General features: G+C 36.1%; 1 protein-coding gene across 1 annotated transcript in view; it reads right to left on the bottom strand.

Moving 5' to 3' along the window:
* Nucleotides 1-23,697, bottom strand: part of rudhira (breast carcinoma-amplified sequence 3 protein rudhira) — a 532,797-nt gene that overhangs the window by 491,360 nt on the left and 17,740 nt on the right. Inside the window, exons 2-3 of the mRNA XM_090391579.1 lie at nt 19,678-19,732; nt 6,463-6,523 (exon numbers count right to left, since the gene is read on the bottom strand). Coding sequence (XP_090247705.1) covers nt 6,463-6,523; nt 19,678-19,732 — 116 coding nt within the window. The remainder of the gene's footprint in view (nt 1-6,462; nt 6,524-19,677; nt 19,733-23,697) is intronic.

Here is a 23,697-nt window from a genome sequence, read left to right as displayed (position 1 = left end):
AAGTCTTACTATTATTTTGTACTAAGATCTTTTAACTCCTACTGAGTTATGAGTCCAGGTGTAGTGTCTATCACTTTGGACACATGATCCTAGATATGTGAGCTTAGACACTTGTAGCATGCATGTATCCTGCAATGTTTTACTTCATGCTGCTTCACTACAACACATGTACTCTGTCTTATTTCTACTGATCCTCAAACCACTATCTCCCAAAGCTTTTCTCCATTGTTCAAGTCTTTCTTCTATTTCCTGCTTGGATTCTGTGCAAATCACCACATTGTTGGCAAACATCATTGTCCAGAGTGATTCAGTTTTTACTGTCTCTGTCAACACATCCAAGAGCATAACAAATATGAAGGGACTCAAAGCTGACCATTAATGAATCCCAACTTTTAATGGGTAGTTCCTGCTCCACATCTTACCTTTGTTTTACTACCATCATACATGTCTTGTACGAGATGTACATACTTCTCTGGAATCATTTTCTTCCTCATGCTTCTCCATATCTCTTTTCTTGGGACTCTATCAAAAGCCTTTTCCAAATTAATGAAGACCAGAAAAACTTCCGTGTTACTCTCCTGGTACTTCTCTTCACCAATTGACACCAAGTCTCACAATCTCTTCTCAATTACCTTTTTCCATATCTTCATATTGTAACTCATGAGTTTAATTCCTCTGTAGTTGCTACAGAACTGGATATCACCTTTGTTCTTATATATGGAACCAATATACACTCTCTCTCTCTCTCTCTCTCTCTCTCTCTCTCTCTCTCTCCCTCCCTCCCTCCCTCCCTCCCTCCCTCCCTCCCTCCCTTCCTTCCTTCCTTCCACTGGCATGTTTTCAGTTTCAATGATTCTGTTAAAGACATCTGTTAATAGAGTCCCACTCAATTCACCTAGACATTTCCATACTTCTACGGGGGACGTTATCAGGTCCAACTGCCTTCCTATTTTTCATCTTTCTCAGTGCTTCCTTCACTTCCATTCTTATTGTTAGTCCCCATGATGGAGGAGATCTAGTCATGGGACCATGACTAGATCTCCTCCATCCTTTTGTATATTCCTATTTATTTCATTCATTCATTTCTCAAACTACTCTTTCCATCTATCTAACACAGCCATTTCTTCATACAGAACAGTACCATCCTCTCTCTTAATCATCCTGGCTTGATATATATCTACTTTTCCACCTCCTTTTGTCTAGCTATCAAGACTTTTATACAGGTTAGCATAGGGTTCAACTTTAGATCTTGTTACTTCTCTCTTTGCCTTTTTCTTTGCTTCTTGATAATCTATTCTGCTTTTCCCATCACCAACCCTGTCCCACTTCTGCTTGGCCATTTTCTTTTCCCTAATACACTTTTGTACCTGTCGCTCCAACAACACATTTCCTTGTCCATCTTAATATTTCCTGTTGTCTGGCCCAACATCTCTTTCCCAATATTAGGAATGTTTTCCATTTTGTTTTCCCATTTTCTATCTCCTATTGGTTCATTTTCAGCAATTGTTGCTTGTACATTCTTGATGAACTCTTCTCTAAAATCATTTTCTCCCAGTTTCCACCATTTTGTTTTGATGCCTTTTGCTTGCTTCCATTTTACCTCTTTTGTTTTTCCACTTGGCAGAGTAGAAGCCTGAACTGCTCTGCCACTGCCTCTCCTCGTATTACTTTACAATCATTCACGTCCTTCATATATTCTCTTCTACAGAGAATATAGTCCATAATTACTTCTATTAATGAGGTATGAAAATAAACTGATTTGATATGTCCGCTAGAGGGCTACACGGTGTGTAGTGTTTGCAGAGAGCTCCCGAAAAAATAAGTATTATTTTGAGAATAAATTGGCAATGTTGATTTAATCTTGATGTATTCTTGTTTGTTTTTGGTTGCTTGGTGTGTCTGTGTGATTTTTGGTGTGATTTCCGCTTTAATTAAACTAATAGTTTAAAGATACCATTGATAGTGTAGCACATGGCGCCAATGCGACGAAAAACAATGGCGACCAAGACTTCACCGTCTTTGTTCAAAAACTTTAATGTAAGGGAATTCGTCCAGTGTGACATGTGTGGTATGTATGCATTCCTGAAAGAGGCTGGAGTTTGGATAGAGAATGATAGTGGTGGGAGACTGTGCCAAAAGTGTAAGGAAAGTGAGGAATTGAAGTGTGAGTCAGGTCGTGAGATAGTTGTTGTAGAAGAAAGCCAGAATGTGAGAGAAAATAGTGGTTTGACAGTAAATTGTGATGTTGTACAAGATAGCAATGAGAGCGGTGATGAAAGAGTGAGTGGAAGTAATTATACAGAGAGAGGAAATGGTTTGAATGATGAAAAAAATGAGAAATTAGCTGTAATCAGTGAGATCGCATGGTTACGCAGAGTAATACATAGGGTGAATCGGCAGTTGGAGACTGCAAAACTCTTTCCCGAGCGCCCCGGCAAACTGAAATAAGCAAGTGTACGAAAGGAATAATAAGCATATGATTGGGAGTGTTTCACAAATGAAGGAAAGAGTGTTGTACAGTGACTCGTTAGTAAGAGGAGATGAGAGTTTGACTAAATCGTACTTACCAGGTGCGAAAATTAAGGATGTAAGTGAGAGTGCAGAAGCAGAGGGTGAAAGAAATGATAGTCGTAGCGGGAGCGAATGATTTGAAAGGAGATAATGAGATGAGAGAGGATGTGAAGGAATTATTAGGGGTAGCGAAAGAAAAGAGTGACAGAGTTAGGATAGTGAGTTTGTTGCTGCAGTATGACAGAGAAGAGTTTAGAAGGAGGGCCATAATTGCAATTGACTTTATGTGCAGGTTATGCAGACAGTGTGGATTTGTACAAGATCAATGGCTTCCATTTGAATGGATTTGGTGTGCAAAGACTGGAAAAAGTGTTGCTGAGTGAAGTGAGAGTGGATGTGCATAATCAGTTAAACTAGAGCTATTAAGGAGGGGAGGAAATGGATATGCAGACATCAGTGAGGCAGTTGAGTGTAAGAATGTTTATAATGTGTCTGAGCCAGTACAAAGGACAAGAAATCAGAATGGGATTGTTAGTATAACACATCAAGACAGGGGTGGGACAAATGGACCTCTGCATTTCATGTATACTAATGCCAGGCGTATTAGGAACAATAACGAAGGATTTTTGACCTTGGTTGGCTCTTCCTGGCCACAGGTTATTGGCATTAGTGAAACATAGCTGACAGAAGATGATATAGTTAGTGGGATAGAATGTGTAGGGTACAGTGTGTTCAGGAGGGAGAGAGAGAGAAAGAATATAATGGGGAGAGAAGTGTTATTGATCATAGCTGATGAACTATCAAGAAGAATAGAAGTTGTATTGCAGGAAAGTGAAAAGAGCTCATCTGAGGCTATTTGGTGTGAGATCGAGACTAACGGAACAAAATGCAGTTGGATGCTGCTATAGATCAGGTGATGAAATAGATGGTGGAGATAGTATGCATAAACAAACTGATGAAATAAGTGGAAGAAGAGTAATTATTATGGGGGATTTCAACCATGGTTACATTCATTGGAAGAAGGAGAGGACACATGTGAGGAAGGAAATGGATTTTATTCAATTATTAAGGGATAACTATCTGAGACAGCATGTAATTGAAAATACTAGGGGTGTGAGAGTGCTTGACCTGATAATAGCATCTGAGAATTTGACTGTAGTGAATATGACCATGTTGCCACCTATTGGTGAGAGTGATCATAGGGTCTTGACCTGGGAGGTGGCTAAATGTGTGAAATTTTCGATTAAGACAGGGTACATGTGGAATTACTGTGCTGGCAAGTATGACAAGCTTAGGAGATTGCTTGGTTCAGTGCCATGGCATGTAAAACTGCAAGGGCTAGATGTTGATAGGGCATGGGAAGTGGTCAAGGAGCATTTGCAGGAGGTTATGGCTGACTGTATACCTAGAGCCCGAATAGTAAATCAAGTAGGAGTTAAATGGATGAATAACACCATTAAACTTGAGTTGCAAAAAAAAAGAAACAACTGTGGAAGGAATTTAAGGAGAAAGGTGACCTGCAAGCACATGAACAGTATAAAGCGCAGGCCAGAAGGGTATGGTGAGAAAGGTGTGGTGAGAAAAGCAAAAATGGATTATGAAAGGAAATTAGCCATGCAAGCTAAAGAGAATCACAAACAGTTCTTTCAATATGCCTAGTAAAAGAAAAACTGTACACGGCAGAATGATTTTAAGGAACGCCGATGGTAGGGAGGTCACTGAATCAGTCGATATAGTGGAATTACTGAGTGAGCACTTTGCAAGAGTATATCATCCAGGTGGTGACTTTGAAGGAATGAAGCAACCATTAGTTTATATGGGAATTGTGGTGAATGAAGTGGAGGTGAATAGTCTATTACAGAACCTTAATGTGAATACATCTGTGGAATTGGATGGCATATCAGCATGGGTCTTACGTGAAGCGGCTAAAGAATTGTCAGTGCCCTTGACCTTATTGTTTAATCTGAGTCTCGGGTCTGGTTTAGTCCCGAAGGGGTGAAAGGAGGGGAAAATAGTTCCACTGCATAAAAGAGGATCCAAGACTACTGTTGCAAATTTTCGACCAATCAGCATATCAGGAGTCGTTGTCAAGGTCTTGGAGAAAGTAGTCAAGGGAAAAATACAGGAATGGATTGATGAAAATGAGATACTGTATGGGGGACAGCATGGTTTTATGAAGGGTAGATCATGCCTCAGTAACTTGCTCAGGTTTTATAACACAGTGACGGCTGAACTGGATAAGGGTAATGGGTTTACAGTGATACTGCTGGACCTGGCTAAAGGCCTTTGACAGGATACCACACAGAAGTCTAATCCGTAAACTGCAATATATGGGAATGGATACAGGGTTGGTGAGGTTGATAGGAGGCTGGTTGATGGAGAGATACCAGAGAGTAGTTTACTCGGGAGTAGAGTCCAAAAGACGGCCTGTGACTAGTGATGTGCCACAGGGTTCTGTTCTTGAACCACTGTTGTTTAATTTGTTCATTAACGATATAGGGAAGGATCTGAAAGGAACTGTTCATTTGTTTGCTGATAATGCAAAGTTGGATAGAGCAATAGTGAATGCTGAAGATGTCAAAATTTTGCAGGATAATTTGGATAAACTGGAGGTCTGGGCTAAGGAGAATGGATGTCAATTTAATGTGGCAAAATGTAAGGCTATGCATTTTGGGGTGAAAAGATTAGCAGCAGTATATCACATTGATGGAACTGTACTCCAGGAGATTGATGAGGCCAGGGACTTGGGAGTGTTGGTGGATAAGGAGTTGAAGTTTAGGGAACACATTGCAAAAGTGGCTAAATCAGCTCATCAAATCGCTTGGATGCTGAAGAATACTTTGACGAGCAGAGATAAGCAAGTTATTGTTCCTCTGTATCGAGCCTTGATAAGACCCCATCTTGATTACTGTGTCCAGATCTGATCACCTAGGTTTCTTCTTGATGGGGAGGTTGAGAGGATCCAGAGACGAGTGACCAAGATGGTAGCAGGTCTACGGAATGAACATTATGAAAACAGGTTGAAGATTTGTGGGTTGCAGAAATTGGTTGATAGGTGAAACAGGGGAGATATGATTGAGACATTCAAATTGCTGAAGGGTTTCTATAGGATTAATTCAGAGGATATTTTTGAGAACAGGACTGGTGGTGGGAGGACTAGGGGACATCCATGGAAGCTGAGCAAGAATGTGGTTAGTAAGGGTGTTAGAGCTGGTTTTTTACTTTTAGAGTGGTGAATGAGTGGAATAAGCTGCCTGAGTCTGTTGTGGGTGTTATGACAGTGAATGAGTTCAAGGCAAAGTATGATAGATACTGTGTGAATGTCAAATAGTTGTGATGGACATGATGTTTAGGGCCTTCCTCGATGAGTCTAAGGACTCCTTGGAGTCTCCCGTAATAATAATAATAATAATAAATCAAGTGTGAAATGATGGCATAAGTTTTTTAAATATGCAATACAATTTAAACTAGACATTGTTTCACTTCAGATTTTGTTCTTAGACCATCTGCATTTTGTTTTAAATTTTCCAATTTTAGCCAAGCTGAAACAGTTGAGAATTCTTAGTAAAAATCCTAAATATAAAATTTCATTCCAATCTATTAAACCAAAAGTTGGCTTTATTGCATGCACACAAACAGGAAAAGCTATGCAAGTAGTTGATTTTCTGCAAAGAGTACCTATAATAATAATAATTTTATAAAGCAGTGTTTTTCAAGCTTTTGATAATTAAAACTTTTTAATTTCAACTAAAAAAATTGGGGTAATTTTAATAAATATGATATGGAAGTCCACGGAAGCATTACTTTAAGTTATAACCGTAGATTTATGGTATAACCACATAAATCAATAGTTATAACTTAAATCTACATTTATAAAGAATCCAGGAAAATATCTTGTGTGCTAGTAATGGCTCAACATTTGAAAATTATTCAAAATATATATGAACTCACCATTAATATCTGCATATTCAAATTTTACCCATAGAACTGCTTCTTTGTCATCCTGCTTTCCCTTTAAGAGAAATATTCATGCTTTGAACTTTAAATACATATAAAATTATTTAAGTAATTTAAAGATTTTTTTTAAGTCATGAGCAAATGAATTTAGTCAGCAAGGATTGTGAAATTAAAATGCTTCAATATTTTTTTTTCTTTTAATAAACTCTACACATAGCCTTGCAAAATCTATAGCATATCAGTGCTGAGTGAGTTTAGACAAGCAGTTAACACAAAGAAGGAATCTGTCAAGATGTTTACTAAACAACTGGAGGTTACAGTTTTTTAAGAAAACGGTATGCAAATAGCTGTTCCAAACAATGAAAGGAGGAGTGTCCTCTGCATCACTGCCATAATCAGCTGGACTGCCTTCGCATTTATAGCGAGATGTCCCCAAAATTTCAGAGCCCCTATCGACTATCATCCCTAGATTCCTTCTCCTCTTCCAGCCACCCTCTAAGACATTCCTGCCACTATTTGCTTCTTGAATCTCTCCTTTGAATGAGCATAACCCATCTGCTACCATCAACAACACATTCTTCCTCTCTTTCTACCCTATCTCCATGTAAATCATTAATCTCCATCTGTTCCTGAAAGGATGTCATCCTCGTTCATCCACATCTCATTTATTCAAATAATTTTTGGATGAATAAACTCAATGGAACAATTTCATTCCCCTTATTTCAGATACTTCTGGCATTCATAAACAAACAAAATAGCTAATTTCTGGTTATATAACAAGTCCCACCAACACCACTTCTCAAATGCGACTCCTCCATTCCCCCCCCCCCTTCCTCTATCATTGGCAATTCCACATCCCCTCCCCAGACTTAAATGCTGTCCCATATCCTTTCACTATCTCAATCCATTCTTGTCCATTCGCGCATCCACACTTCCCATGCAGTGTTTCCCTGTCCACACCAACTGTCTTGTGTGCCTTTTCTCTCACTCCCTTTACTCAAATCACTCATTTCTTGATTCACATGTTCTTCTACCCTATTTTCCTGTTCTTCCACATCAAATTCATCCATACATTCATAAAATACACACTTTCTCCTTGCACATCTCTACTAACATACCATTCATAATCTTCACCTGTGATCTCAACTCATCACTATCAAAGCTGGGTAACACACTAAATATATTTCCTACCACAATTATCTTTCACTCTCCTCGACAATCTCCTAATATCCATCCTTATATTCTCCTTGTTACCAACAAATCATTTGTTTTTACTACCAATGCTTTGGCTTGCTTATTCCTCATATCCAATACCTCTATCACTCTGCTCATTCTAAATCCAAGTAAACAAACCTTATGCACCTTTTCGTTCACTACACCTCTAATAACAGAATTCACACACAGAGCCACTTTTGAATCATTGACTATCTATTTTACTTGGCCATCTTTCTGGTCTCAGCTACTTTTGTTTAACGATCTTGGCATTAGTAAGGTAAAGATGTCTTACTACCCTAATTTCACTGAATGATGAATGAAAATCTTCACTGCAAATACTAGCTTAAAATTACAGTTCTGATGTCTAAGCACTATAAAGTTTGTCAAACAGAAAGGAATAAATAGCATTCATTATTTGAAGTTACTAATTGTCAGTCATGCTTGGACTCTAGTCTGCAGAGAGAAAGCAATTCATTGCCAGCAGCTGAAGAATAAGATGGCTATTCAATTCCAAAAGACATAATGAGAGAAACATCTCTAATCAAACATGCCTGGAAATGTTGAGAATTCTTTGTGGTTCTCTAAATCTTACATACATTATGTGGTGGATGATGTAAACAAAGAAACTGTTCTTGATTATAAGTGAAAGAATTCTATATTACTGTTCATGATTAGTAGGCTAAAATTCTCATTAAACAGATAACATATTGTTTTTCACCAACGTCCATTCTCACTTTTTAAGAATGGGCTAATATCAGACGGCAGGATAGATACCAGCAGAATGGAAAAGAATAAAAAGGCAACTTAGAATGGGAGTCAGCTCTGGAGTACAAACCATGAGAACAACTAGAGAAATATTAGAGCTAAGAGACTTTTTTTTTGAAATCTAGTTTGGACAAGTTTCTCCTAATCACTTTCGGAAAAAGCACCAAATATTGCATGTTTGGAATTAATTACTGCACCTCTTTTATACTTTGGTACTACACACACACAATATACCTTGTTATATCTCATGAGATCAGATGTAAAACTGAAGATATGTTTTTTTTCTATGACTTACTAGAAATAAAAACAAATCTCCAATACATAACCATACAGAAAGTAGCTCAAAAATCAATGGACATGAAAAAATACATTGAGCACTTATTTCTTGTAAGAATGATATCTTGTAGGTTCAGTACTTTACTCCAAGTACACACTGGTCACTAATAGTGTGAAATTGTATATACATATTTCAACTGAAAAAAAAAAAAACCATGCCTCAGAAACTCATAAATAGATTTAATCATGATTGCTTTAATGTGTTCCAGGAGAAAAATTCAGTAATGTAGATATCACAGTAAGTGGACACCACCATAACTGATTTTCTTCACAATTATGTGATGGTTAAGAAATAAGTAGTTCCAACAATTTTCTACCACATGCATACTTGCATTCCTTAAGTTGACTCGATGACCACTTGGCTAGATTTCTCCCAACTATCTGGTGACTGGCAACTTGCATCTACAAAGCAGTATTTCTGAAACAAATGGAGATGTCTTACTTGTTTTTTCAAATAGTGAAGAAGTAAGTCACAGCAATCCAAGCCAGGAGTATAGTGGATGCAAAATGTTTCTCAGTTATATCTATTCAGAAATTTCTTGACAGGTTCTGCTGTAGTATGACCTTCATGCAAAATCATGGAACATTGGGAAATAGATCATCTAAAAAACAGCATTGTTTACAAAGTGATTTAGGTCACAAATGATGAATATGGGAAAAAAATACAGTAGTAGTACATACTGACCACTCCATCCTGCAGAGCAGCATGGTGAAAAATTAACACCCTGGCAAAAAGTCACAGGTAACAATCAACATCATCCTTCTATTGCTTAATTTCTTGCCCGTTATTTCGTTGGAAGTTTTTCCACTTGGTTATACTATAAATTAAAGATACCAAGAAATTATATTCTTGGTTTAATCCTTTATCCAAGTGTAAGCAAACAAAGTTTGCACCTGAAGTATTTTCAGGACTGGGCAACTCTTATATAGACTAATGACTTTGCATTACTTGCCTTAGTACCCCATAATGCAAAGCACATATCCTTACAAACATGTATAATGCTATGGCTTATGAGAAGGGTCAATACTCTTCCCATAATGAAGGGTCAACCTAGCCTTAGTCTTGGACTAAGGCTAGGTTGACCACTTACAGCTGTAGCATGGAATGAGGAGTTGGGTGGAAAAGAGGTTTCGGTGATATTCAAGAACTATCTAGTTGAAGCAATGTGTTTAAATTTATTCCAAGGGTCAGAAGGTTAAATAAGGTAGGTGTGAAATCGATGAATGAAGAGATTAAGCATGAAATACAGAGAAAAACAGGCATTATGAAGGCAATATAAGAGTGGTAATAATCAATTCCATGAGGAATACAAAGAACAGGCAAGGAGGGTGACTAAAAGCTCAGTATGAGCAGTAGTTAGCTAATGAAGCCAAAAAAAAAATCCTAGGGATTTCTTTCGACAAGTAGTCAGCAAAAATAAGAATGATTATGGTAGGATAGCACTGATTGGAGAAAATGGTATAAGGATAACTGTGCATAGGATAAAGTTGAGATATTTAATAAGCAATCCATAAAGATCTTTCATCCTTGTGAATGTGACATAATGGAGAGTTTGACAGCAGTGGATGATGATGAGGAAAGTAACTGTGAGTAAGGAAGAGGTATATGGGGAATTAAGCAAGCTTGATATTAATAAGGCTGTGGGACTTGATATATCACTGTGTATTTTGAAGGAATGTGTCAGGGAGTTGATATCTGCCTTGGCAAATTTGTTTAATATGAATATTCGGTTGGGTCAAGTTCCAAAGGGGTGGAAAGAAGGCAAGATCATACCACTCCATAAAGGAGGTGACAGAATTCAAGCATCAAATTATGGGCTAATCTGTGTGTCAGATGTTAGTTAAAGTATTGGAAAGGCTGGTGAGAATCAGGATCCAGAAATGGGTTTACAACAACGGTATTATTTTTGATGGATAGCACAGATTTGTTAAAGGGGGGTCATGTTTTAGGAATCTATGTACTTATTAAATAAGGTTACAGTAGTAGCACTGGACGTGAGAGATGGATACAAAGTAGTATTTAGCCTTCATTGATTATGAAAAAGCATTTGATTCCATCAAAACTAACGCAATAATCAATGCACTCCAGAATCAGGGAGTTCCTGGAGAATATATGGACCTCCTCCAGGCAATATACCTCACTGCAACAGCAACAATCCAACTTCACACGAATAGCAATAAAATATCAATTGAAAAAGGTGTCTGACAAGGAGACTCTCTATCATCCAAAATCTTTACAGCAGTCCTTCAAGAAATATTTAATAATATAAACTGGACAAACCTTGGTATAAAAATTAATAACAGAAACACACATCTAAGATATGCAGATGATATCATAATTTTTGCAAACACTCCAGAAGACCTTAATATAATGATAGAAGACCTATATCATGAAAGCAGAAAAGTCGGTCTAAAGATAAACAGAGAAAAAACTAAAATCATGTTTAATCGTTTAGTAACACCAAAAAACATAATAATAGAAAACAATTTTTTGGAAATAGTCTCTTCATATACATACTTAGGTCATCTCATTGACCTAACTGTGGGACTCCAAAAGGAAATAAATAGGAGAGTTCAACTTGCCTGGAGTGCATTCAGAAAATTGAAAAACATTTTTCAAAACGATGATGTCCCACTCTGTTTAAAAAGGAAGACGTTTAACCAGTATATACTTCCAGTCATCTCATATGGTTGCAAAACTTGGTCACTAACAAGAGCACTGGCAAATAAATTAACAACTCAAAGAAAAATGGAGAGGTTGATGCTAGGCATCACATTAAAAGATAAAAAGCGAAACACCTGGATAAGAAACCAGACCCGCATCACTGATATCATTCTTCACTACAAGCGACTAAAATGGAAAGTCGGACATTTATCCAGAAGAGAAGATGAGCGATGGACCACCATGCTTACGAACTGGATTCCTAAAGAAGGGAAACGAAGTCGAGGACATCCTAAAAGTGGAGTGATGAATTGTCAGAGTTTATTGGGGAAGCTGATCAACCATTGCCAAAAACAGAGAAAGGTGGAAAGAACTGGAGGAGGCTTTCATCCAGCAGTGGACAGAAAATGGCTGAAAAGAAGAAGAAAGTAGCACTGGACGCGAGAGATGGATACACAGTAGCATACTTCGACTTTGCAAAGGCTTTTCATAGATTACTGAATGATAAGTTGGTAGTCAGACTAGAGCAGATGGGTTTGGATATTAGACTAGTACATTGGTTTGGAGATTGGCTATCTAATAGGTATCACCAAATGTATGGAAGAGCAATATCCCAGAAGAGAAAAGTCACTAGTGGTGTGCTTCAAGGGTCTATTTTAGTGATATTGTGGTTTAACCTTGTATGCTAACAATACCAGGGAAGATTTGAATGGGGATATACAGCTGTTTGCAGATAATACAGAGTTGGGATGAACTATGAGGAGCAGAGCAGATGTTGTGGCCTTACAAGAAGACTTGAATAGACTGAGAGAATGGGCACTGGAGTGAGGTTACTAGTTCAATGATGCAAAATTTAAGGTTTTAAAATTTGGAAAACAAAAAGATGGAATGTAGAATTTGCTCTTAGTGGGGATATATTGTTGGAGGTGAGGAAATAAGAGATCTTGGGGTGATGGTGGATAAGGATATGAAATTTAGAGGACATATTGCCAAAATTGTGAGGACATCACAACAAATTCTGGCAATGATGCAGAGGACACTGACTTATAAAAGTAAGGAGATTCAGGTTCCATTATATAAGCCACTGATTAGGCCACATGGACTACTGGGCACAGATCTGGTCACCTGGTTTTCAAAAAGATGAAGAAATGGAGTGTCCAAAAGTGATTGACCAGAATAATTTCTGATCTCTGAAATATTGAATATGAAGAAACGTTAATACAACACAATTTGCCAAGTTTAGTGGACAGGAGGAAGAGGGGTGATATGATAGAGACATACAAGTTGGTAAGGAGTTGTTATAGGTTTCATGTTGAAGAGGTTTTTCATAAAATGGTGGGGAGATTGGGGAGAACAAGCGGTCATCCCTAGAAGCTGTATAAGGAGGGTGTAAGCAAGAGATTAAAAAGCAAGTTTTTTGAATGGCGAGTTGTGAATGATTTGAATGCATTGCCTGAGAGTGTGATGTTTGCAGAGAATTTGAATGTGTTTAAGGCATGGTATGATGAGCTGTGTGTATGACAAGTGTGTATGATAGAATAATAATACTCAAGTCCCCCTCTTCCTGTACATTCTCATTATCATGCCATTCATGGTCGCTGCTCTTCCCTTCACCTTTCTAGTATCATATCTGAGCAATTCACTCAGAATCCTCCCTCTCATGAATGCCATGATAACAAGAATGTACAGGAAGAGGGGACTTAAGTATTATTATTATGAGACCCCACTGAGTCACAGATTCATCTAGGAGGTCCTTTTTGTCAAACCCCATGTTACCTAATTCACACTTCCTCGGAAATCATTTGTTCCAGGTACAGTCAAATCTGCTGCACTTCCTCTGCTCTCCTCAGCCTCTTTTTCTATCATTGCTGCTCTCAGCCATACTTCTGACACCCGCTCTATTTTCACATCTTTCACTGCAGAGTTAGAATACAGCACTAAACTACACTACTTTCCACCATTCCATTGCAATCATTCATCTTTGACTTGTGTACTACTCGCAACTTCCTTCTTGCACCTCCAATTATCAATCTCCTCTCTAAATATCCTATTTCACTCTGCACATGACTCAATTCATTCCTCAATCTTACCATTTATTTTCTAATATTCTCACTCGTGTTCATATCTTTCATGTCGGCTTCCTTATCATTGTTCATTCATTCTTCTACCTTCCTCTGCCTTATTACATTCTACCATGTCATTTGCCACATTTGTACTACATTCACTATTCTAAACTTTTGCAACGCTAATCACTTATGCCATTCATACCACCATCGACTGCTTCTTTAATCACATCATTCATTCTTTCATAACTTTTTTTTATATAATTCACTACTATTTCACTGTATCTATCTTCATTATCAAACAAGCACTCATTCTTCTCATTACATTCTCACTACTACCAACTGCAGTCATCACCACTCATCAACTATGCATTAAAATCGCACTTTGCACACACTCCCCTTCCATCTACCTTAAAAATCCATAATTTATTGACATAATCTAATGAATATAGCCCATTTCATGAAATGAATAAAACTAAAATTGAACCCTTTTACATACAAAGCCTGTCACGATCTACAAACACTATAAGTGCACAACTTCTACAGGAACTTTTACACATAAATGCATAAAATTCACAATTAAGTAAAAAAAAAACTTATCTGTAATCGGAACATTCTTGAAAAAACCTGCCAGTGATCTGTCACTCAGTACTTTATCCACTGACCAAGAATTCACATATATAAAATACAATTTTCTGATATGGGATACTATGGTATTGAGAAGAGGGAATTCTGTTCTCAAATAGCTATCACACCAATGAAACATTAAAGCACCAATTTAAAGAACAATGGACTGCTGAGCAGAGTTATCTTTTAAGTAGAGCAATACCAAGGCAATTCCAATTGTGAAAGCTGTAATCTCATAAGCTCTCAGTCAATTTTAAAACAAAAGATTTCATCTTTTGTCTGTTTCATAGCCAAATAGCAAACATTGCTTGTTTTTTTTTTGTTTGTTTGTTTTATTTTCCATCCTTTCATTGAATTCAAAAAGATAAAATGGAGACATATAGAAAAAAAAATTGGAAAGTTCTCAAATGGAATGTTATGTTACATATATAGGCTTAGGTGCTGATCGGAACTCGTATTGGACATTTAATGGAATGAAAAACAGCACAAGGAATGAATTAAAAAAAACAGTTCAATGCTTCCAGTATTTCATTCTCTCTCTCTCCATTGAGGTGAAAAGGAGGAATGTGTGAAGCACAGGCTAGATCTTGACTCTTCTGCTCTCTATGCAGGTTACTTTTCTTGGAATAAAAAATACAGAGGATGGTACTATTATGGGTTCTCCTGCCTCACTTTCCATGGCCGAATTTTACAAGGAGAGTCTTGAAAGACATACTGTTGACACAGCTCTACTTAAGCCTTCTATTTAGTAAAAATATATTGATGACACATTCCCTTTGCACCTCAACAGTCAATACTCAAGAATCCCTTTTCTATGGAAAAAGAGTAACAATGGTCTAGCCTTTCAAGACACCATAATAACACATCTTCCAAATGTTAACCTCTCTTGTACAGTATCTATAAAGGATTTAGTCACGCATTTCCCCATCATCCCCTCCCCCCAGAAAAATGGCATTATTTTAACTAATAGAGCCATCAATCTGTTCCAATAGGGCATCTCTCTCTCTCATATCCGAGGCTGAAAAACTGGGGCAATAGAGAGGCATACACAGTATATATACCTGAAAAGCAAAGTTTTTATCTAGACCCATCCACCAGCTTTAAACAGAAGATAGTAAAGCAGCCAATCAGGGAGAGAGAGAGACGGGATGGGATACTCACTAAAGCTTGTATTAATCTTATCTCTATGCAGTCAATGCTAAGCTATCACTTACTCAGCTCACCTTTGAATCATGGAATTTGCTAAAAATAGAGTGACACTGACTCTTAGTTATATTCTTGCATTTATTGTGTGAAAATGAAAACTTTAACATTGCTTTCAAACTATTATCATGCCAAAATGTAAAATTCTAACCAAACAATCGATTAAAACAGAAAAAGTGAAAAACCAGACAGCAACAATGTGAAATTTCAAAAAAGAGATTTACACAGGCCTAACTATCAGTTGATTCTGAAAGTGAATAGAGATTTTGTTTTCTGATAACAAGTTACTTGTCTGGCATAATGTTCAGCAAATATATTCTTGAATGGCTTGGTCAAGTGACTTCATTTTCAGCCTGCAGATGCCAAATTCAAACAAATGAACAATAAGGTACAAAAAAAAAAAAAAAAATTCCAAATTCAATTTCAACTGAGAACACTGCACTGGATTTTTTTCTCCCCTCCCCACTGTTTTGATATGCACCTGTATAGAATCTCATCACACAGGAAATGCATGAAATTCACAAAATAGTGAATAAGTAAAATTCATTGTTTTGTACTATAGACCAAAAATATTTTGATAAGTCACCCTCTAAGAATTTTTTAACACGTTCGCTGCCACGCTCCTTGGGCATAGTTTGTTACCGCACACCAAGCAATTTCACTTCTTCAAGGTCAGTACAAGTAATCTCATAGCAGTCAGTAATCGACATACAAGTATATTCATAGTTGGCTTGTGAGGCTCATATACCAACTACAAGTATACTCGTAGTTGGCAGCAAACGTGTTAAAATTGTTTAAAGTTTTCAAATTAAAATAAATGTTTTCCAGTGTGGTCAAAAATCATTAGGGAACTAAGGATAATGGCACTGAAAATCAAAGAGCCTGAGGTTCAAAAGGCTAACCATTCATTCATTTTCTTCTACCTTCCTCTGCCTTATTACACTCTACCATGTCATTTGCCACATTTGTACTACGTTCACTATTCTAAACTTTTGCAACGCTAATCACTTAACATTGCAAAAGTGATTAGCGTTTTTCTGTTGGAAATGGCAATAAATTCAAGAAATTCTGTTGGAAATGGCAATAATTCCAACAGAATTACCAAAATCCTTAATCCTTCCCTGAATCTTCAACCATCTCTGCATACAAGATTATAGTAAAGTGATCACTATTCCATATGTCCAGGGTTCATCAGAAAAAAATAACCAAGGAATTTTTAAAGAATAATCTCTGTACTGCCCTCACACCCCACTTGAAACAATTGTCCTTATCTTTTCCCCTAAGAACCAACTCCTCCTCAGTTCCTAGCATATATAAAGGTTCCCTGTTCCTGAAAGTTGATGAGCAGATTGGAACATCAGCCAATATTTAGTTGAAACATTAAAAAAGCAATTACAAACAGTCTAGCTGTAATTTGATACCTTAATTCATAATGCCAAAATAATTCAAAATAAAGAAGGCATTTAATTATATGTTTAATATGTCACTGGTTTAAAGCACCCAGCAATTTCAGAGCACAAATGGTTTGACACAGTGTGCAAGCACTAACAGTTATTAGTGGAAATATCTAGAATAGTGATCGGAGCTTGCTCCACCCTTACCATGAGTTGCCTCAGTGTTGCACTCCCTAAAGGGTCAGTTGTAACACTATCCAGGTATTTGCTTATGCTTGGACTTGCCGAACTTTATATATTTACTATATTCGGCATGAAACTCTTTGAGTTTCTTATTCGGCTATGAAACAATATGGGATGTAATATCCCTTAACTTAAATAAGTTTAGGTCGCCGAATTGAAGCCTTTGGCTCTTCATATAATTAATAATTAGTGGGAATAATTTTAAAATTGTAACAAACAAATACAAAGAACTACAGTCCTAATTTGGCAGTGCCACCTATTGGTGGATAAAAAATTATTCTTAAAATGACTGTCTTCCATATTTTTTGTAAATTAATATGACCATACTTGTTAAGGTTTGAGGAACAAAAACAGTCTGACTTCTAACAACTTATATAGCTTTAGCATTATGGTTTTCTTCCATCTAATCCTGTGTGGTGTCTAAAGCATGATCTGTCTGTCCTGATGACAGCATATGATGATAGCAACAAATGTATTTCTTATATCATTTATTTCTTACAGTCTCAAGCCATTTTTTTTTTTTTTTGGCTATTCTACCTAGCAGTCTCCTTCTTCTAGAGATGTCAAGGACTCATGGTCCTGTCCATTCTGTTTACATGCTATAACATTTTTGTCTATATTACTAAATTATACTGTATTATTGGTATAATATTTCACTCATTCATTATATCTTTTTTTTTTTATTCCGTCCAATAATAGATATCTTGTTACTGGACTGAGTTCTCAAAAATTTTATTTCAACTTATATAAGCCATTGTTAATATAAAATTGACATTAATATTATTAATGTCAATTTTTGCTTTGTATGTCAGATTATAACCACAATAGTTAAAGCAGTTTACTTGCTCAAGAATTGTATTTTCAATATATATTTTACTTTTAACTGGTTCCTTACCTTGAAAGGCCATAATTTTGGCTTTAACAGTTGCAATTTGCATATTAAATTTTTCAACAATAAGGTTTAAATCATGTACAGAATATTGCAATTCATCTTCATTATTGGCCAGGAATACCTCATTATCTGCATAGTATAGTGCACCAAGATGGCTATCGCTTTATAAGAAGATTTATGGGAAAGGAATATTTTTAAACTATCACATAAGTTGATAGTTAAAATATCAATTTACCATGTAGCAATCTATCAAAAGCCTTTCCAAAATCTAAGTATACTACTGTGTATCTATCTCCTTTATCCAACCTGTCACCATATTGTAATGAGTAAGCAGATTACTAAAGCATAATCTTTCTTTAGCAAATCTGTGCCATCCATCAAAGAGAGAACCACTGTTTTCACTCTAATTCTAGATACTGTCAACACTTTTTACTTCTAATCTTACCAACACTTTAACCACAATACTAAACATGTGGATTAGCTTATAATTTGGAGGAAGAGGGGGAGATATGATAGAGACCTACAAGTTCGTAAGGGGTTGTTATAGGATCAATACTGGAGAAGTTCTACAGAAAATAGTGGGAGATCGCGGAAGAACCAGAGGCCATCCCTGGAAACTGTATAAAGAGGGTGTGAGTAGGGGAGTGAGAGGCAGGTTATTTTTCATGCAGAGTTGTGAATGATTGGAATGCTTTGCATGAGAGTGTGGTGACTGCAAGGAGTTTGAGTGTGTTTAAGACACAGTATGATGAGCTGTGTGTGTGATAAAAGGACCTCCCAGATGAGTCTTTGACTCCATGAGGTCTTGGGGTAATAATAATCTTAATCAATGCTGTAATAATGCTTTTTTTAAAAAAATTTTGCATGCATTTTGTAGCCACTAGTAAGACGGCTTATTCCACGATACTCTTCAGTCTTTACAGTTGTCTTTTTTTTTCTTTTTTTTTTTTATAAAGTGGAATAACCATGGCACTTCTTCCAAAATTCTGGTGGTTCTCCCCCATCCCATATTCTATTCAAATAACAGGAAATCTAAAGAGGAATTCAGTTAGTCCTAATTTAAACATTTCATCAGCATCCATGTTAACACCATCTTCTCTAGGTAATTATTATTTTTGAAGTTATTCAACATACCATTCAAGTTCCTGTATAAAAATGTGTCCTACCAGATTATTTCTGGATTCTAGTATTTGTAATTATTTTATAGAATGTATGTATTGAATGTATCTTGTAGCTATGTTTTTATCAATCACAATTCTTATATTCTGTCTTGTTTTTTGATTCAAATTATTTAAAATTTTATATGTTATTGGATGTGTTAGACCTTCCCCCCCCCCAGAATATGGAAAACAGTAATTCTTCAGCATCCTAAGTTGCAACCTAAGCTTCCTACCAGTGCCCATCCTGGGGTACTCTTCCTAGCCAGGACTCTAAGTTCACTTTACTATGTTGAGTGTGTGCAAGTCTGCTGCAATTTACATCATATCCTTGAAGATGTCTCTGTGACAGAAAAATATTGGAAGCATTAAACTGTTGTTTAATTCACTCTATTTTCATCCTATTAAATATTCAATATGAGTATGTTATACTTGTTAACAAGGCTAGCAGAAGATAATACACTGATTCTTTAGAGTAATAAGATTTAGTGTATAATATAAATGGACCTCTAACATTATAATAAAACAAAATATTAATGGCTCATTTATACTAATTTATTATATTCAAAACATATTATGCACTGTTTACTTAATTTGAAACTTGGAAATTTCTAAATTATATACCAAACCTAAAACAATAAATTGAACATACCTGAGGGACAACCTCATGAATAAAACCAACTACACTTTCTACATACGATTTGTCACTAAAAAAAAAAAAAAGAAAGAAAGAAAAATCTTTAATATATGCATATCATATTGTTTCATAAAAACAATGTATAATGAATAACTAGATGATGATTGATAGTTCATAAATGCACTATCAATCCTTGGAATCCACTACTTCAGTAAATGTTAAGTGTCCATTCCAGGTAGGCATATACCAGGTAAGTATATACCAAAGGACAGTGTTTACAATCAATTAGTGACATGGGCCAACAATACAACATGTACTTTGAAGCCAGAAGGTTAGATCAGTTTCTTATTACTTTCTCTGGTATAAATGCCAGAAAAAGTAGCTAAAACTACCACTGTGTTAGGACATTCATGTACAAGTCTAACCAGAAATATCCATTCAAGGGCAACCCAGTGGCCAAAGACTTCAATGGAGGATTACAAGAATCAAAGGCTATGCTGCAATACAAAAGTGGTTTGTGAAGGAGCATATTGGAACACAGTGCATCAGACCATGTTATGGATGGGTTACAATAGCAGACAATACAACAGCATTCCCTTCCTGTCAGTTAAAAATAAGTAACTAAGGGTACAATGACAATAATGGACACTTAGGAGCAGAAAAAGATGTCTGACTCAATGAAGTTAAAAATAAGTAACTATGGGTACAATGACAACACTGGGACACTTAGAAGCAGAAAAGATGGTCTGACTCAATGAATCCCATGCACCCATTATACTAGATGAAAGCCTACAGCATATATGTTCCAAACTTAGAGCTGGGATGGTGTGATATTCATCTGCTGATACTGACTGAGCAATGTGTGAAAGCCACAAACAATTTATGCATTGCTGCCAGGCAGTCAAATGATACACATCATTCAGGAATGATTGCAGGAGCATGTCAGTAATTCTGTCATACTTCAGAAGCTGGTTCAGTCAGTGAATCTCAATCTAACTGAGCATTTGAGATGAAGTGGAATGCAAAGGCACATGTGCCATAATAATGAATATACTTTTAACATGTAAACATAAGAAATAAGAATAATAACATTTAAAAGTATTTTGACTTGAAATTGCAAACCATCACCAGTTTGGGAACAGTTGTATAAGGTAGAATACTAATAGTGGATTATTTCAAATAATATTAGCCACATGGACATACGATGTGACTACATTGAGACATGAATATAACATTTTTAAAAAATCATTTCGATTTAAGTTTAAATGATGTACTAAGGCTTTGGTACTTTCCTTAAGTAAACGTGTATATTTAAAGCAACATCAATGAAGTAATCAGGTTCATGACGAGTAGATTCTATGTTCAGTATCTGCCAAGCCAGACTTTTCAGGCTTATTATAAGCAACATAAGATTAATCCTGTGTTGATTTTTTTGACAAAAACAACGTTTGTCCAATATAAAGATTACAATCACATGGAACTTGGTAAACACCTGGAATGGAAAGAGGAGACCATCTGTCCTTAGTGCAAGGTAACTAAGACAAGGTTTATTAATTGGAAAGAATGTTGATATCAAGTTATATTTCTTTGAGATTCCTTACATCTTATATGAGGCTTGATCAAGGCATTATACAATGGAACCATAATCTTTATTTCTGCATGGCAAGATCTTCCATATCACTGCACTGGATTATGTGATGCAGATATGCATCACATAATCTGATGTGATGACTCAACCTGTGCACAATGTAACCCCTAAATGTTAGGTCTCTATCATGCCACTCTCAAATCTCTGATCTCCTCCACTGCCTTCAAAATTTCTTCACCAAGCTTATACTTGATATTCAAAGTATAATCCTTGCCTAACAAATTTCAGAAATTTACACTTTGCAACACTGAACTGGTAGCTCTACTCACTCGTCCATATAATCTATTCAAATCCTCCTGCAATACTACATCTAATTCCTAATTGTTCTCCCCCAATTCTGCATGATCTGCAAACAGTTGTATATCTCCAGTTAAACCTATCCTAATATCATTAATATACAAGTTAAACAATGATGGCCTTAAAACAGATCCCTCCAACACTAGTGACTTTTCTCATTTGGGATACTGTTATAAAATTGTTTATTTTATTTCAACTCTATATAGAGATTTTTATACTGAGTGTTTACAATTACACAACGGTTCATTTCCAATTGGTGCAATGACTTAACTATTTCTTTTAGAATTTGGAAAGTTATTGACTCGAGACAAAATAAAAAAAATATATCTTCTTATATATATTTTGAAGTGGTTCAGCCATTTTCTGTCCACTGCTGGATGAAGATCTCCTCCAGTTCCTTCCGCCTTTCTCTGTTCTTGGCAATGGTTGACTAATTTTTCCCGACAAAACTGGGAATCACTCTACCTTCTTTTAGGATGTGCTTGTTTCCCTTCTTTTGGAATTGAGTTCGTCCAGCTCATTTCCATTTTAGTCGCTTGTGGTGAAGAATGATGTCAGTGATAAGAGTCTTGCTTCTCATCCAGGTGTTTTGCTTCTTATATTTTAATGTGATGCCTAGCATCAGCCTCTCCATTTTTCTTTGGGTTGTTGCTACTTTATTTGTCAGTGCTTTTGTTAGAGAACAAGTTTCACAACCTTGATGTGAAAATGACTGGAAGTATACACTGGTTAAATGTCTTCCTTTTTAAACAGAGTGGGACATCATTGTTTTGAAAAATGCTTTTCAATTTTCTAAATGCACTCCAGGCAAGTTGAGCTCTTCCATTTATTTCCTTTTGAAGTTCCCAGTTTAGATCAATGAGATGATCTAAATATGTATATGAAGAGACTCTTTCTAAGAAATTGTTTTCTATTATTATGTTTTTTTTGGTGTTACAAAATGATTAAACATGATTTTAGTTTTAATAAATTAAAGACTTAATTCTGTATGTTAGTCAAGTAAATATTATTTACTTGACTAAATTAATTACATCGGACAGACATCTAGAAGTTTTGATACAAGAAAGAAAGAACACATAGGCTATGTAAGGCTCCTGTCTGTTATATCCTCCCCGGATATAACAGACAGGATATATCCGGCCTTTCTTCACACTTTGCCTCTACCAACCATAATATTGAATGGAATATGAGTCATATGCCCTACATAGAAGACAACTACCATTCCAGAATATTTAAAGAAGCTGCTACAGTCGCCCGTTCAACAGGTAACTTAAATAAGAATCAAGGCCTAATCTTACCAGATATATGGAAAACTCTAATCAGATCATTTAACCAAAAAGAAATTAACTTTCATGAAAATTACATTAAATATCTCAACAAATAAAATGTTGCGCTTGCGACACGCATATTATATCATTGTATCACGCACAGTGATAACTTTATATAATTTTTAGAATTGTCGGTTAGTTTCCTAGTTTTTGCTACTTTCTATTGCTTACCAGTGTATTCCTTTGAAAATGCTGACAGATATCAGTCAGTGAAACGTTGGATATTAAACTAATATTTACTTGACTAACATACAGAATTAAGTCTTTAATTTATTAATACTAGTCAAGAAAAAGGTCATAAAATGATTTTAGTTTTTTCTCTGTTTATTTTCTGCTTTCATGATATATGGTCTTCTATCATTATTATGGGCAACTCCAAGGAGTCGACAGACTCATCGAGGGAGGCCCTAACATTATGTCAAGAACAACTATTTGACATTATATTAAGGTCTTCTGGAGTGTTTGCAAAAATTATGATATCATCTGCATATCTTAGGTGTGTTAAGTTTGTGTTATTAATTTTTATACCAAGGTTTGTCCAGTTTATATTATTAAATATTTCTTGAAGGATTGCTCTAAAGATTTTAGGTGATAGAGCGTCTCCTTGTCGGATACCTTTATCAATTGATATTTTATTGCTACTCATGTGACGTTGGATTGTTGCTGTTGCAGTGTGGTATATTTCCTGGAGGAGGTCCATACATTCTCCTGGAATTCCCTGATTCTGGAGTGCTTTGATTACAGAGAGGCAATTGGTTTTCT

This window comes from Typopeltis vanoorti, chromosome 4 (assembly GCF_054136105.1).
Source record: "Typopeltis vanoorti isolate ZY-2024b chromosome 4, IOZ_Tvanoo_1.0, whole genome shotgun sequence".
NCBI lineage: Eukaryota > Metazoa > Arthropoda > Arachnida > Uropygi > Thelyphonidae > Typopeltis > Typopeltis vanoorti.
The sequence above is the reverse complement of the archived record's forward strand: the minus strand, read 5'-3'. Positions and strand labels throughout refer to the sequence as shown.